The sequence below is a fragment of the Triplophysa rosa genome, linkage group LG23 (assembly GCF_024868665.1).
Source record: "Triplophysa rosa linkage group LG23, Trosa_1v2, whole genome shotgun sequence".
Classification (NCBI taxonomy): domain Eukaryota; kingdom Metazoa; phylum Chordata; class Actinopteri; order Cypriniformes; family Nemacheilidae; genus Triplophysa; species Triplophysa rosa.
Genome location: NC_079912.1, coordinates 17,892,201 through 17,909,752, shown reverse-complemented (window position 1 = coordinate 17,909,752; position 17,552 = coordinate 17,892,201). Strand labels below are relative to the sequence as shown.

At 38.2% G+C, this 17,552-nt stretch overlaps 1 protein-coding gene across 1 annotated transcript; it reads left to right on the top strand.

Annotated features, from left to right (window-relative positions):
• The first annotated feature begins 387 nt into the window (after nt 1-387).
• Nucleotides 388-16,079, top strand: dap (death-associated protein). The gene is made up of 4 exons (XM_057322483.1): nt 388-583; nt 1,195-1,288; nt 14,255-14,297; nt 15,514-16,079. Exons 1-4 carry the CDS (start codon nt 529-531, stop codon nt 15,631-15,633), a joined length of 312 nt encoding a protein of 103 aa, XP_057178466.1. The 5' UTR covers nt 388-528; the 3' UTR covers nt 15,634-16,079.
• The last annotated feature ends 1,473 nt before the right edge of the window (nt 16,080-17,552 follow it).

Genomic DNA, 17,552 nt, shown 5'->3' with positions numbered 1-17,552 from the left:
TTGATCAGGAATATGTTGTTTTGTTGACAAAACCTTAGTCAGCGATTTTTGAAATATCTGTCTTCTCACAATTTATTAGCTGTACACTGAAATAGCTGCCTGGATGCGTTTGCCGATTTAGCCGCCGAGTGCGATGACTTTACAAACAGTTACTACTCTTGGATAAATACACTTAGATTAGAAAAGAACTATGTTTAAAATGTACAGTTGTCGTTTATTGTCGGAAACGTGCGACTCAAGCCTACGTCCCTTTCACAAACGCGTTATCCTATCTGATTCTACCCGACTGTCCCAGCCGCTTTCCATAGCAAAGAGGCGGGACGTAATTTCTCATCGAGCGCTCCTATTGGTCGTAGCGGAGTGGTGACATCATCACGCACCGTTGCCAAACAATGGGCAGGAAAAAGCCACGTTGACGGAGTCGTCAGTAGCGTGCGTTGTTTTTCAGGCAGGAAAACAGAAGGATTGGTTTTATTTGGAAGGAGACGACTCTTCGGGAGATGCGTTTGACACCACTCAACCCCAGTCATGTCATCGCCACCCAAAGAGAAGATCGAGACCAAAGCTGGACATCCGCCTGCTGGTAATGTGTCTGCTGCTCCTGTTGTTGTTTTTCTACTGTGAAATCTTTTGGAGGAGTCAGGTGATGGGAAGTGCAGTTCTTGCAAGTTGCATGACACAAGTCGACTCTTGTGCAAGATTATACATACTGTATATTTTCGTAAAGAATATATCTTAGCTGATTATGCGACGAGATACAGTTAATGTTTAAGCTTCCTTTAAATACGTGTTTTGCTTTATCTGCATATCTTTTAGTTGGGTGTAAAGTACACAAGCAATCAGATAACGATATGTGTGTAAAGGCCTTAAAGTAGGCCAAGGGAATAGATAACAAGGCTGGCCACTGAAAGATTTTTTATTGTGTTTTTAAACATGCTCATATGCCATCATTGCATTAACCCTAAATTAATGGATTTTGCTGGTACATCAACTTCTGCGGGGTACTTTAGTCCATCAATACACTAGATACAATGTCCACTCTTCATATCATGTCCACTCAAGTTATATATATATATATATATATAACAAGTTTTGTTTTTCATGCTCTAAGAACAGTAAAAAAGTTTGTCTAATTCATGCATGAAAGGGTTAAAAGAAATCAACTCAGATCTTGTGTTTGTGTCATTCTAACAGTTAAAGTAGGAGGCATGAGAATAGTTCAGAAGCACCAGTCGGAAGTGCCTGAAAAGAAGGATGATAAAGACAGTAAAGAATATGAGACCGAGAGGTAAGAATGCTTACCATCACATTTCAGCAGCATGTGTCTCTCACTGTAATATCTTAACCAAACATTTTTGCTTTGTCAGGCGGCTATTGTTTCTTCTAGCAAAGCACGCACTGCTATTTTTGAGCAATGCACATCTGTTTTCTAGAAATTATACTTGATTTTGGATAGATGGATATTTAAAAGAGGAATTTACATAGCTTGATTCTAGATCAATGCTTTTGTGTGTATCAAAATACAGAGTAAGTCTTTAAAATCATTTTGACAAGTAATGCTTCAATACCCCTCAAGTCCACTTTTGTGCTTGTTAACTTGGGCGTTTCAAGGTTTCTTCAAATAATTTTGTGAAAAAACCCCGACCTGAGTAACATCAACATAAAGTCCAAGGTTAAAAAAAATTGATATGTGACACAGGTGTGTGGTTCCCACGTGTGCATAGATAACAACTCTGTGAACTTTAGCTTAGACCCTATAGGTATTAGTTCACCCAAAAACCGTGGTATAAAAACCATTATAGACCCCCATGTCATGCCAAACCTGTATGACTTTCTTTCTTCTGCAGAACACAAAAGAAGATATTTTGAAGAACGTTGGTAACCACACAACATTAACCCCCATTGACTTCCACTGTGTGGACACAAACCACTAAGACGTTTTTCAAAATATCTTCTTTTATGTTTCACAGAAAAAGAGTCTATAAACTATCCCTTTAAGCAGCCCACACTAAACCAGAACATTTATTCTGATGATGTCATTCTTAGTCATAATCATACTTCTTCGTCTGATTTCCCAGAAATGTGTTTTGCACCAGTCGCCAGGTTATACATAGTCACCGCCATCAATCTCAGTTAGAATACATAATTCATACTGTATTAGTGCCCCTCTAGTTCACATTCTCATCATTTTCACACAATTTTAGGACCACTAAATGGATGCCGTTTTTCTCTATCATCTAAAAAGCATTTGACTATAATTTTAGGCTAAACTTAATATAGTCCTGGGTGTGTCAGCAAAGCAGTGAGTGTGGCAACAGCCGGATATCGCCACATGTTCCTTTTTTCCTGTTTCTTCATTGTGGTGGTGAAGTCTGTTTAGGTTAAATGCTTTTATGAAATTAGTAGGTAGCTGTCTAACTGATAGTTGCATACGCTTCACCATGTAATGCTTGGCATCTTTGCAGTGCAAACGTTTTCCTCTTTCTTTCCCGTGTTATAGCTGACCTGATTTCATCAGCTCAGAGGTGTGTCTGCTTGCTTTCATTAATGCTTGTGTTCGACGTTCCCTTCAAACCCCGGTACCTGATGACTGAACGCCTGCACGGTTACATTGGTTTTTCAAGTGAGCTCCTATCAGCTCATTCAACCTGCTGCAGGAAACTCTCAGAGGTGTATCACACTTGAATACGCTTTTGAAATCTTTCTGCCATTTCCTCACAAACATGGCAGCCGTCCACAGAGTGGCCATTTCAAAGCAAATGGTGAAATGTGGTTTCAATGTGTGCTGCCCCTCCACCTACAATATTAGGCTTGGCTTTTTCTCACAACGCTGGCAGGCCGAGAGGAAAATCTGCATTTTGCTGCGTTCAGATGTTTGTACAAAGCTTGTTTCAGTTGTTGACACAATTGATCCTTTGACTCTGTGGACGGTTAGTTTGACTATCAGCTTATTTTAGCATGTCACTCTAACATTGTAATGTTAGTCATGCTGGACATAGTGTGCGACTAGGCTAAGGTGATTGGAAATGTGTTTTAAATATATTATATCGTCGCTGTCCTTCTGAAACCTTGAATGTCCAAATTGACTGTTTTTCAAGAAATGGAGAAAACACTGTACTCTTTTTTTTTTAATGATTTAATACTGTGTTGTCAAAATTGACGAGCACTTTTTAATACTTTGTATTGGTTAGATATGTGCAAAACCTAGAGACAAACATAAAGGGTGACTAATAATAATAATTGGCAAAAAAACAAAAAAATATGGAGATACAAGAGTTCAGAAGTTGCAAAGCGGCTTTATGGTAAATATGTATTAGTACAGGCTGTAAGAACATAAATCGTGTAGAATGTGAATACGTATATGTATTGATAGAATGCATGTCCTTCTGAAACCTTGTATCTCCATATTTCCTGATTTAATTTTTTTGCCATGAATCGTTATTATTGTCACCATTTATGTCTGTCACTTAGCAAATATATAACCAACTTAGTTACCAGGGGCCCGTTTCAGAAAGGAGGTTTAGTGAAAACTCTGAGTATATTAACCCTGAAATGAGGGAAACTCTGGGTTTTCCGTTTCAGAATGTGAGGTATGTCAAACCCGAGAAAGCGGGGTAACTCAAGCCCGTTTCTAAAGGAGAGGTAACTTCTACTCAGAGTCAGTAACCGTAGTAACTTACTCTGTGAACCTAACCTGGTCAGGAGCAGGGTTTCTTTGGTAAACCCAGAGTTTTTTTTCGATCTCCTCCCCCTTTTAAAGCACAAGTGGTGTAACTCATTCATTCATTCATTAATACAGTCATTCATGGCACACATTTTGATCACACGGAGACCATCTCAGTGTCTTATATGTGCTTTTATAGAGGATTCATGAAGAGGCTTCATTCATTCATTAGGATGTTCTTTGATTTCAGGAGAGGAATGTAGGACCCGAGTGGAATTTTGTCATTTCCCTGTGCATTTTTATTACAACTGTACCATTTGTCTTTACAGTGAATTAGATGTATCAAAATATATCTCATCCATCCTTACATCAATAACATCAGCCACCGTACGTGTATTACATCAGAGCATAATTTTCTATGGACGATGAGAAATGACTTAATAAAGTGTATAAATAAAGTTCATGAATAAAGAAATTACTAAATACAAACATACATGCAGAAATGGAGCGATAAAGGTAATAAACAAGTAATTTTGACATGCAGCCATTCCAACTGAAATCTGCTCAGAGCAGGGTGCGAACCGGCGATCAGTCGTTTATTTGGTATATTTAAACTTTGCAGGAGAGTCTGACGCCCTACAGGTGTCCTATACACCATGACGTATTATTCTCGTAACTAGAGCATGCATGGCGAGTGAGAACATACGATTTTTTGTATTATTTCTGTTGTTTTACTCATTTAATGATAAATTAATTTGTTTATTGGTACATTTATCTATTTATTAATTTAAACTTAAGTCATTTTCAGCACATCAGTAAATCCACTGTATGCAGAGCGGAAAGTGTGCCTCGCTCTCAATTGCTTTCTGCCACCATGTTGCCGTTGCCATGGTGAATCGTAATATCGGAGCTCCATTGATGGTCTTTTTATAGTCGTGGTGAACGCGCTTAACCCAGGGTAAGCCTACCCAGAGTACATTGAACTAACTCAAATCAGCTGTTCTGAAACCAAAAACTCGAAGTTTCTCATTTCTAAGTAAACCAAGTCTGAGTTCAAGGTTTAACCTAGAGTTGGTTGAACCTCCTTATTGAAATGGGCCCCTGGTCGCCTTAGTTAATTCAACTTAAAAATATGAGTTTGCATCAAATTAAACCAGGTAACTTATTTTTAAGTTGACCCAACAAAAAACTCTGAGCTGCAGAAAAAGACACTGGCGTTTTTAAAAAGCGATCAGGATTTTTTGAAAACACCGTTTACTCCATAGGATTATAATTTAAAACAGACGCTAGCAGCTTCAAAAAAGAAGTCAAGTGTGAACACAGACAGCTTTGTCTATTTGTAGTGGTTCTCTCTTGAGCGGATAAGGTAAGCTTTCCTGTGGCTCAGTGGTTAGACTGAGGTCATGGGCTCGATCCCAGGGATTGCACTTACTTAAATAAAAATAAAAAAACAGTACAGTACTTTGGATAAAAGCGTCTGCCAAATGCGTAAATGTAAATAAGGCAGATGCTGCTGCTCGTGCTCGTCTAGAATTTTCTTAATTAAACATCGTTCACTGAAGCACGTCGCGATAACGCGCAGTGATCCTCCTTCCGTTCGTGTCTGCGTTACCATTTGCTTGTTATTTGGCGTGAGATTTGTTTAGTTGGGCAGAGTATGGAGGACTAAACCTGCAAAAATTATAAATAAATAAATGTATAAATAAATAAATATATAAACGAATAAATGTAATAATATGAAAATAAATACAGGAATGAATGGTTTGATAAAACAAAATAATTCGTTTTAGCTATTATTGATCTTAGCTTTAACTTTTCTTTTCATTTTTTAAATTGATTTATTATTTTTTGTGTCCATTTTTAATTATTTTTAATTATTATTATTTTTTATTTTTAGATTATTTTATTTATCATTTCCTTTTATTTTTACATTTATTTATTTATACGTTTATTTATTTTTATATTTATTTATTATCGCATGTATTTATTTCCACTTTTATTTATTTATTCTTGAATTTATTCTTACTTTTCTGTGTCTTGTATGATAATTAGATGGGTTGGTCTTGCCTACTATTGGTTCAGCGTAGATTGAAGCGTTTGATCGATTACTCTTGACTTGTTTTGGACTAACGTCACGTCACTCACTGATCGTTTGCTTCGTGTATAACGTTAAGTAACTATGGCGGGCGCACAATTAGCTAGAGAGTTACAGCATTTAGCCAATGAAGTCGATAACCATGCATCAAATGACTATGTGTCATTCAGATTAGATGCACTTATTGATGATTTATTACAGATTGACGGCGAGATAAATGACAAAGTTCTCCCTCGGTTGTTAGCCTCTTTGCAGCACATTCAAAGTCTGTGCGAGTCAGAGGGTGCTATGGTGGCGTTACAGTTCAACTGGTGAAAATCATAAAGCACAAAATGTAATAAGGTTTAACTACACAGATGAGCTTGTAAACCGAAGTCGCAAGCTAACGCTTTGTCAAAGTGATAGTTATAAGCAGCCTTTCGGTTAGAAAAAGCGTAAAGATTTAATGTAACATGATGTAACATAATGTAAATGAATTGAGACATAGTGAACTTAAGTCACAAGTTAACACGGTAGTAATGAGCATCGTTCTTTCACTACAGGGGCCATCAAATGGAAACCATTCCTTCTAAAAAGACGTGGTTACTAAACGGTACTCGTAAACTACATTCCATAAGAGATAAATAACACAGAGGTCACAAGTTAAGACGGGCATATTCCCTTGATTCATCCAGCTGCATATTGTTGTGTGACATCTTGATATTATTGCAAAGATCCGCAGCAGCTAGCATTGCGAAATAGCTTAGTGTGATTGTTACCGTAGTGACACGCTGCCTCGCTTTATTGTATGGGTACGAATCCCGTGTCAAATCGCTTTATTTATTTTTTCACCTCGCTTCAGCCGTTACGGGCGATCATACCAATAATTTGCAATCTTAACAAGAATGTCAAAATCATGTAACAAGAAAGTCTGTGTTTATTAGACATCTTAATATCAAGTCGTCTTGTGCTTTCAGAATCGACGAATCTGCTGAGGTCGTTCATGCACCTCTTTGGCAGAGGACCTGTAACCGGAACTTGGTCACCACCTTAGCACCCCCTGACTCGCACAGATTTTGAAGAACTTTGTCATTTATCTCGCCGTCAATCTGTAATAAAACATCAATAAGCGCACCTAATCTAAATGACACACAGTCATTTGATGCATGGTTAAATGCTGTAACTCTCTAGCTAATTGTGCGCCTGCCATAGTTACTTAACGTTATACATGAAGCAAACGATCAGTGAGTGACGTGACGTTAGTCCAAAACAAGTCAAGAGTAATCGATCAAACGCTTCAATCTACGCTGAACCAATAGTAGGCAAGACCAACCCATCTAATTATCATACAAGACACAGAAAAGTAAGAATAAATTCAATAATAAATAAATAAAAGTGGAAATAAATACATGCAATAATAAATAAATATAAAAATAAATAAACGTATAAATAAATAAATGTAAAAATAAAAGGAAATGATAAATAAAATGATCTAAAAATAAATAATAATAATAATTAAAAATAATAATTAAAAAATGGACTCAAAAAATAATAAATCAATTTAAAAAATGAAAAGAAAAGTTAAAGCTAAGATCAATAATAGCTAAAACGAATTATTTTGTTTTATCAAACCATTCATTCCTTTATTTATTTTCATATTATTACATTTATTCGTTTATATATTTATTTATTTATACATTTATTTATTTATAATTTTTGCAGGTTTAGTCCTCCATAGCAGAGAGCCTGAAAGCGTGTGCGAAAAGCTTACAACCCTGAGCTGGTGATTGAGCAGACACCTGATGCTAGGCGCTCTAGACATAGAGGAGGGGCCATGCATGCTCGGACAATCATCGATCCCCCGTTTTAGCCCCGCCCAAAAAATCCTGAACAGAGAATCGGTGAAAAACTGTTTAACTCCACAATTCAGTACTACATACTTCTGAGTCTTTGTAATGTGTTTAAGCAATACATTTCTAACATCTATAATGTGTTTCGAAACAATTCTCAGAATTCTCTTTACCCGGACTTTAAGGCCCTGCTGTTGTTCGTGGCCCTCCATGTATCTGCACATTATGCATTGAGAGCACTAAATCCCGATATTAATACGTAAGCAAATGTGAGTATGTATTAGGCCGGTGGTGACTGGTTAACACTGTGTGCCTGCTATTAATAAACTTGGACCAGCATTTAATGTGCCGGAAAAAAAGCTTGGCCGTGGATAGCAATGATTCAAATGTAAAGGATATATTGACAAAGATGTAACCATCCAACCAGTTTGAACCCTCCGTCCTGTTGCGTTACAACTTTTCCGTCTCGCGAGTACACTGTAAAAAATGATTTGTTGTTTTTTGTTGTTTCAACTTAAAAAAAATAAGTTACCTTGTTGCCTTAAAATTTTAAGTTAGTTCAACTTAAAAATATTAGTCAACACAACGAGTTTGCAACAAATTCATTAAGTGAACTAATATTTTTAAGTTGAACTAACTTAAAATTTTAAGGCAACAAGGTAACTTATTTTTTTAAGTTGAAACAACAAAAAACAACAAATCATTTTTTACAGTGTATCTGGTTGTTCTTTTATCTGACACCGATTTCCGTTTCAAAAGTTTTATTAGGCCTGAGGTCACAATTTGCTCTTGAGGCTATGCCTTGAGTCAACGAATCCTATGCTAATTTTGTGTCAAATATTGCTCACTTTGTGACATTTGATGGATGTTTGTTGTTTTTATTAGCATAATTAGTTCATTTTGGAGTACTAGGGCATCTCGGTGTGTCAGCGGTTGAGATGAGAGTGTATGTGCGTAACACACAGAGCGTGTCGGCAGATTTGGGTCATTAGCTGAACCCTGGAGCAGAAGCTGTGTTTGTAGACGCTTATAGCCTGACTAGCGACTTTTCACACACTGCAGTCAATTTTTAGCCACTTCACTGTAACTTCATCGACAACCGTAGTTCAGCCGCTGGTAAAGCTCATCGCTCTGCCTCCTAACTGACACAACGGTGAAAATTGGGACGAAATGCTGACTTTTACTGGTGAAGAAAGGAAATAAAAATTGACAGTTTGACGACAATTATTTCCATGCTAGTTTCCCTATCTGTGCTGTTAAGTGAAGTGTGTTGATGCTATGGGGATAATGGGCTCTCGTTGTGTTGTTTCCTCTTAATCTGCTAAAATTTGCAACACTGGTGCGTCAGAAGAATTTCGGTCTGGCTGCATGTGATCTCATTACCACAGAAGTTCCTTTTCAAATGTTCTGCCTTTCCGTCAAATCACACGTGGAGATGTCGCTATATAACCAACCTAATGTCCTAAACTTGCAGATTTGCCTTACATTTTTCACTTTTATTTTCCCCCCACATTTTCTAGTGCTTTATATCTTCAGAGCATCCGGATTGTACAAAGCAAATTATAGAAAGTGAATTTATAATGGAGAAAAACCTCAAGGGTTAGTCTCACAACTGTGCCAACATAATGAGCGAAAAAGTTAATGATAATGAATAACAGTTACTAATTTTACCAACATGGTATTAATGATTTTAAATTATGGTATTTTGTATCCTGATAGCAGTTCATTTGAAATCTTTTCATCACTGCACTGTTGTGTTTGTATTTTGCACCCCTGTGTGTTTTTTTTAGAACCCACAGGTTTGCGTGTTTGCTTATGAATCATTTTGGTTACTAGGCTTTCAACTGCCGAAAGCATCCTCAGACCCGTTGTATACATTTTACAATGTTTAAAATCATCCCTCAGATCAGTGCAGAGAATGCTGACCAAAAAGTCTTACCTGTCATATGTTTTCATCATTTGCAGCTGCGGCTCAATTTTTCTGAAAATACAGTAACATTGCGATAGATCCGTCCTTGGCTGATAAAGTACAGGTACTTTTATAGCATATACAGCTAGGGAAACATTTCATATTTATTTTCATTGTGTCTGATAGGTATGTTTTTAGGTAAAATGGTCATTTTTGTTTTACTCTGTGAACTACTCACAGTATTTCTCCCAAATTTCAAACAAAAATATTGTTTCTATTTGCATCTATTTGCAGAGAAACAGGGGAAAATAACAGAAAAGATGCTCTGTATTTTTCAGACCTCAAATACTGCAAAGAAAACAATTTCATATTCACTTTTAAGCAATACAATAGTAATATTTGTACATGTGTTTAGGAAAAGAAAAAAATGTTATTATGTGATAACCTGGATTTTTTTCACAGTTTTCATGCGTCTTGTCATGCTGTCAGTTTTTCTCGTTGCTGTTGGATGACTTTGTCACTCCTGAGGTTTGATTTTGTTGAAACTCAACAAACACTGGACTGGAATGGACACAATACATCTAGAAATGCTGATTAAATGAACATTTGCAATCCTCTCTTAATTTTTTCCGTGGCTGTATTCATGGCCCTGGTTGCAAACAGAGTTGAAGTCAGAACTCAGTCTGTTTGTATTAGATGGTGATGGTGAGTTTCATGTTCACTGCTGTTTTGCTTATCCAGAAGGTCCAGAACAGAGCTTACGGTCGTTTTGCCTCCCCGATTAAGCTCATTGATAAACAATAGTTATCTCACATGGTTGACAGGACAACAGTGAGTTACTTGTGCCGCCTTGTTAATTGCTACAATCGTTTCGCTTCCAAAGTAGCATAACGACTGACTCTCCGACATGCTGCATCTCTCAATCTCTTTCTGTTTTCGTTCATCCGTCCTTTGCCTTTCTTCTCGCTAAACATATTTTTAGTAGTGGTTCTCAACTGGTGGGTTCACGGGTTTGTTCAGATAAGGTTGCAGAAAGTGAGGAAAAACAATGCTATTTTTAAACATTGTTGTATTTTTAGACTGTCTTGAAAACAATGATCAAAACTGTCTAAAAAAGGAAGATCATGAAAAACATATTATTCGTTGCATGAAAACATAATTCAGGTACAGTATCTTTCATGTACGAAAACTGTCAGTTGTCATATATTTTGAGGATGTTTTTGTAACATTTGCACAATATGTGGTGAGTTCTACTGATGTAAAATCTGGGTCCTGAAGCAAAACCAGTTGAGCACCACTTCTTTCAGTCATATTTCTAATAAATAAAGTGTATAAACTGCACAAGAAGACGGCTCTTTCTTTCACGCCCTGAACTCAATCTTCATGGCCTTCCCTGTCCTTTAATACCAAGAGGATTTCAGCTTGCTGAAGTGAAACGTATTTGTTCGAGATGAAAAATCGAATCTCCCCTCGAGTTATTGTCCCTGATTTTAACCTTGTATGTGTTTTTCCACCAAAGATTTTACCTAAATTAGCAAGACCTGTCCTAACAATATCTCTGGCCTGTTTTCTTCGTTGGAAAGCAAGCACACTGCTGCCACCCTCAGGTTTAGAATGGTATTGCTGGGTATGAATAAGCCCATATGTCCAATAATATATCCAAATATATTGTGCTTCGAATGAGTTTTCTTTACCAGTGCACAACATTTCTAGCTTTCGGGTTGGTTCTTTCTGGAACATGATTGCAACATTCTGTAGACTCGATTGAATGACCTCCATCTAAGAGAAATAGGTAAGATAAAAGTTATAATTCATAAGGGCTATTCTCAACCTTCTCTATTTAGCACGTTTAGCAGAGGTTTAGAAAAACAAATCCTATTTGCTTTTATTATTATTAGTTCATTCTTATAACGACCTCAAAAGCAGAATTCCTTTCTTTACTCCAAATGAAAACCGGACTTTATAAAATGAAATGCTTGAAAAGGAGTTGAAAGGTGTGTCTGTTTAATCTGAGATTATATAGCTCTCTCTTTTGAAAGATAGATGTAAGGCTGTTGGACAGGTTGTGTTGGTTGAGCAGCACTTTTATTCCTCAAAGGGGGATTATCCCTCTTGCAAGTCTCTCTCTCTTCCTCTCTGAGCTTTGGGGTTTTCATTCCCTCTTGTAGCAAGATGAAACCTTCAACTTCTGGATTTTAGAGATATAGAAGTCACCTCTTGTATTACAAACCACTCATTTAACATACTTGTATGCGTCTCACGCTGTGATAACGATGTAATCGTCTCCATTTATAGCTCCGTTTCCTCCATCGTGAGAAGAGGTGTGAACTTCCCATGCTGCGTCATTTTATAAGGGGCTACCGAAAAACACCCACCCGCGCCTGCTTGGACCCAATTTTCAGAGCTTTTTGTTGGTCACACATTATAATTCTATTTTCAACGGAGACGAGGACGAGGACTGTTTGTCTTGTCAAGGTCAATTATCACTGTTGACCTTCTCCTCTGGCCGGTGCTCCAGGGAAACGCTTGGCTTTGGAAAATTAATGAGAATCATTTCTGAAGCTGACCGCTTGCTCAGGCCGGGAGCCGTGTTTCTGCTCCGTGCTCAGATGGTGATGGTAAATTCCACGTCCCTTGGGATTTTTATAGGCCATTTTGTTCCTTGCTCGGTGCCTGGAGCACCCTGTTTTACCTCACACCCCTTCATCCACTCTCTAGTTTTCACATGCGTGCTTATTTAATACTTAGTTCAAGTCTGCTTTATTGTCAGTTCTGCCACATGTACGGTACATGCATATAGAGGATTGGAATTGCGTTACTCTCAGACCCATGGTGCATACAGTTAACACTACACATATATATAAAAATACAGATAAGTACAGAAACTCACGACTGTATTCGCGCTTAAAGACAGGTAGACGTACAAAAACACTACGACTTACAAGACAGAAAACACGAAAACACCGTTCTGTCGGGAGAGAGAGAAGCCGCAGCGTGTGCGAGCGCCGCCATCTTGGATAGGCCTTGAGGCACAGTGACCAGGAATCAAAAGACAACTTGAAATGAGAATCATCCCGATTTGCCTTCTTAATACACATAGTCTTACGCATAATTTATGAGGGCGTATTATTTATACAAAAACAAGGTCTGTGGTTTGTTATTTGGCAATGAGATGTAAGGACTACTGTAGTTATTTACGCAGACTAGTGAAGCTTGCCATTTAATGAGAGTTAACTTTATTGTTATGGTAATAGTTGTAAATAAATCGAAATGATATATCTGATAGCTTAACAAAATAAATATACTGTTCAGTTTGACTTTCACCGTCGACACCTTACTAGTTCCCTCGATTTCATCTGTTTCACATATCTTGTTGATCCCGTTCCATGCTAAACACAGATGATCTTGTTTTAATCAAAACCTTGTCAGGATGCATTTAGAAGTCTAATTATTAGAGCCCTGCTTTCTGCGGTGAGCCTGTAAATCCAGATGACGTGCTGCATGTCCTGATGTTTTCATCAGTGCTGTATTTAATTCACAACATTAGCATTCCGTCCATGCAACCCATTAGCCTCGTGTCTGGACGGGGAAGGCAGTTCCTCTCAGCGTCGATGTGGAATAGAGGGCATCGGCTGACGGCCACTTCAGACGTCTGATTGAGCTTTCAATCAGGTCCTGTGCTCACAACGATGCTGCCTGTTGACCTTCAGCTAATCAAGCGCAGACCTCAGACTTTGATTTCATGCATGCTGCTGTCAGATCAAATCATGAGATGTGCATTTGTGCCGTGTGAACGGTGATGGGAAAGCTGACAGACTGCACCGAAGCCAAGATTTTTGTGATGCATGTTCTTTTATGTCTTGTAAATTGTTTTATTCCAAACACATTTAGTCTTATTTAAACATTTGTGGATGCGCAAATACCCAGGTGAATATTTTGGGTACATACATAAAAAAATATGCCTAGTTCTTAAAGGTCCAGTGTGTTGAATTTGGCGGCATCTAGCAGTAAGGTTGCAAATTGCAACCCACCGCTCACTCCACCGCTCCCCCCTCCCTTTCGAAGCACTACGGTGGCTGACACAGAACTAAGATGTTGTCACGTTTTCACTTCTTTGTCGAAGGAGATAACGTATTTACGAATCAAAGGGCTACTGTAGAAACAACATGGCGAATTCCATGTATGAGGACACGTTGTGTATGTAGACCGAAATGGCTCATTCTAAGGTAATAAAAGCATAACGCTTCATGATGTGAGGTCTTTATACACCTCTGAAGACATTATATATTGCATTTCTGTCAATAGATCCTTAAAAAGGACACATTGGACCTTTAAATAGTTTTAGTGGGGTTTATAAATGTGTGTAGATGTCTTATCTCCTTAATATCCCGAGCAGCAAACATAAACATATCTTTTCTCATACTTGTGCCTTTACCTTCAATAAACTCCGTTTAATGGTGTCTTTGCATCACACACAAGGCAGCACTGTTGAGTCCATTTTGGCTGAAACCCACAGGTTTTTCCCTCAGAATTATAAGTGGTGTCATTCATTGGCTGTTTGTGTGCTCCCGCACAGGTTCCCTCTGGAAAATTAACAATCAATACTTTCAATCACGTTGTGTGTGACTTGAAAAGAAAACGGTTTCTTTAGCAACACTTCACAATGTTGTCGTCTGTTTTGCTAATGCTTAACTAACACATGCATTAACAGTGTTTGGTTCGTCGTTTGTGACTCTTGTTTTCTTTTCTATTTCTAGCCCACCAAAGATGCCTGTGGTGGTCTCAGGAGTTGTCACTAAGGTGGGTTCAATGACAAGATCGTGATGTCATAGCCGAAGGCCATGTGTCGGTTATGTTAAGAATGCTTTTATTCTTACTAGATGCTCGCGTGAAAAAACACAGATCTGTTTGTACTTTCTTGAACTTGACCTCCGTAATATGTCCAAACGTGTGTGCGACTCTGAAGCAACATTGCACATCGAACTCTTTGAGTTGTTATAGACTCACTGTGCCAGTGTAGCAGATGTCCTATTAACCTTTCTACAGACTTCATCCGTCCTGAGGCAGCCACTGCTGTCTAATGCAATCTACCCATTGCCAAATTCATCTTAAACCTGCTCACGTGCCAAATCAACAGAGCCGGCTGTTTGGGAAGCCATGACCGAGGGACAGTTTGCACAGATAAATGCTATATTTGTCTTGCATTACTTATGGAGATTACATCAACAGTCTGATATGCCCGAGACTTTGTAGTGGGTTTATGCAGGGTTTAACAGCTTGTCACATAGAGCCCGCTGTGCCCCTTCCCAGCCCGGACTGACCCTAATCCGCTCTGCCGCCAAGGGATTGGTCGAGTCTCAGGATTTGAATATGCTGTTTTGATGGAGGCTGTGACATAACGCATCAATCCGTGCATGTTTGATGCAGTAGAACGCTGCGTCATGCCATAGTGCTTTCAAAGTGACCCACAGCGCGCATGTAGACGTTGTTTTTTAATGTGTTGGAATGGCATATTTTACTTCTAAAGTGCTCTGTATTTTTTGTAATGTTTGAGTATTTATCTCTTTATGCTTACTTTGTAAACCGAATTAAAATAGAAAAATGGGCTTGCCTACCCTATAATCTCCTTCAAAAGCTTCACTGTTCTTTCATATGTGACGCATGATTAAAGGGGCGTTGAAGAACATTCGAGGCTGTTGCTTTCTTGATATTTTTCCTCACTGGACACCAGCTGGCTGCACATCAGCCATTTTGCATTAGTGTTTTCTTTCACTGTAGGTTTACTTTTAAATTTGTTCAGAAATGATGAAAAACATTTTTTACACATCATCATCATTCTGGTCTAATATATTTTGAAGTGTGGAATGAAGTGACGGCAAGGAAACATCATTTTCATTTAATGGAGAATTATTAATTTAATAGTCACCGATGGTCACCGTCAGAGATTCGAAGCCCACAAATCGTCAACCATGTGTCACATATAATACGCTTTATTGCTGTTGGTTGTTCTTTTCAGGGTGATAAAGACTTCACCCCCGCTGCTGCTCAGGTGGCCCATCAAAAACCTGTTCCTGCAGTGCAGAAGCTGCCTACAGCCCATCACATCAACCAGCACATCCATCAGCCCCGCAAGTGAGCCTGCACCCCGCCCCAGACCACCGCCGGCACCACACAGGGCCAAGTCCGCACCACCCCAAACACCCTCTCAGGTTGCCCCGGGAAGCATTCCATATCCCCCCACCCCACAAATCTGTGCCTGCAAATGTTGTTCATCACCAGTACCATATTAAGCGTTCCTTTTTTGCCCTTTTCTGTCTTGTAGATCATTGCAACACTAAATTTAAAAGGCTCATTTGCAGATCACTAATTCAGAACATGTTTAATCTATGGGTCTATTTCATGAGGGAAGCATGGAGCTGCATTTTATTGTAATTTTGTTTTACATAGTTCCTGAGATATGTAAATTGTATAAATCGTTTTTTTGAAGTTGGTGAATGTTGTATATTAGGCATTAGGGAATAGGTCTGGCTGTCTGAATAAAACGTTAATATAAAACAAACGTATGCTTTTTTGTTGTTCTAAAAATGTAAGAAAAACATCATTTTAACAAGGAATGCTGGTAATGGAACAACAGCTTTACCTATTGATATTGTGTGGACACAAAACCAATGCAAGTGAATGGGTCCTGCCGTTGTTTGGTTTCCAACATTCTTCAAAATATCCTTCTGCGGAAGAAAGAGAGTCATACAGGTTTGAAATGACAAGATGGCATCATTTTCATTTTGGGGTGAACTATTAATTTAACAACAAATACAAAATCATGAACTGCTCTTGACTAAAGAAGTTTTGTATCTTTATTTGAAATCAGTGGCTGTAGTTTTAAACTTACACTGATAGTTTACCCAAAAATATTTTTTGTCGTTATTTACTCACCCTCTTGTCATTTCAAACCTTTATGACTTCTTTTCTTCCTCAGAACGCAAAAAAAGGTATTTTGAAGAAAGTTGGTAACCGAACAGCACTGGACCCCATTCACTTCTACTGTATGGACACAAAACCAATGCAAGTGAATGAGGTCTAGTTAACAACAATTTTCAAAATATCTTTTTTTGTGTTCTGCGGAAGAAAGTCATACAGGTTTGAAATGACAAGAGGGTGAGTATTTAATGACAAAAACATTATTTTGGAGCGAACTATCACTTTAATAGTATTTGTCAATTTTAATATTCAATAATATTTCATTATATTACATTACTACTAATATATCAAAAAATATCATTTTTAATTATGCAAAATTATTTTCATGTTTTCTTCGTGGTTGACTATACTAGACGCCAAATGCAGCTTTGATTCCAGTTAACCTGTTTCCACTTAGTTGTTGATAAGAGCCAGCAGCTGCTACAGGCACAGGTCAGTCCCACAACCCAAAGTGGCAAGTTTTCTGCAGTCTCCGGCCATACATACAGTTAACAAACCAGCTGGCCAAACCTGCTGTTCACTTATAGAAAAGGAGAACCTCAAATCTTTGAATGACAGTTTTGAAATGTTGTTTTTTAGGTCAAGGTTGTTTTTACACAAAGCAGGATTTATAAGGGCTCGCGTTAGTTCAGAGTGGCCCTAACCCAGGGGTCTATCTGACATTCAACCCTGTACAGTGTATTTGTTTTTGATAGGCTATCGACTCCGTCCCAGATCAGTGCTCCAGTTCTCCAGCAGAGGGCGTGTCAGTGACCTTACAACAGCTTTGTGTTGTCCTGAGAGAAATGCTGACATTACAAACCTGCAAGTCCCTGTCTGATACAACATAACCAGTGACCTCAATATCACTAAGAGCTTAAGAAGGCCCATCCTTCACATTTACATCTGCGGTTACCACATGCGAAATTACAGTGATCAACAAATCACACAGTATTATACAGCAGGATTTATTCCAAAGGTACAATTTGTTACATATTTAAAATATTGTTGCTCATCACTTTTGGTTTGTTACTTGTTACAAATCAAAAGCAGTGTAAACAGAGTTTGATATTCTTTTACGGTAACAGGGCAACCTGA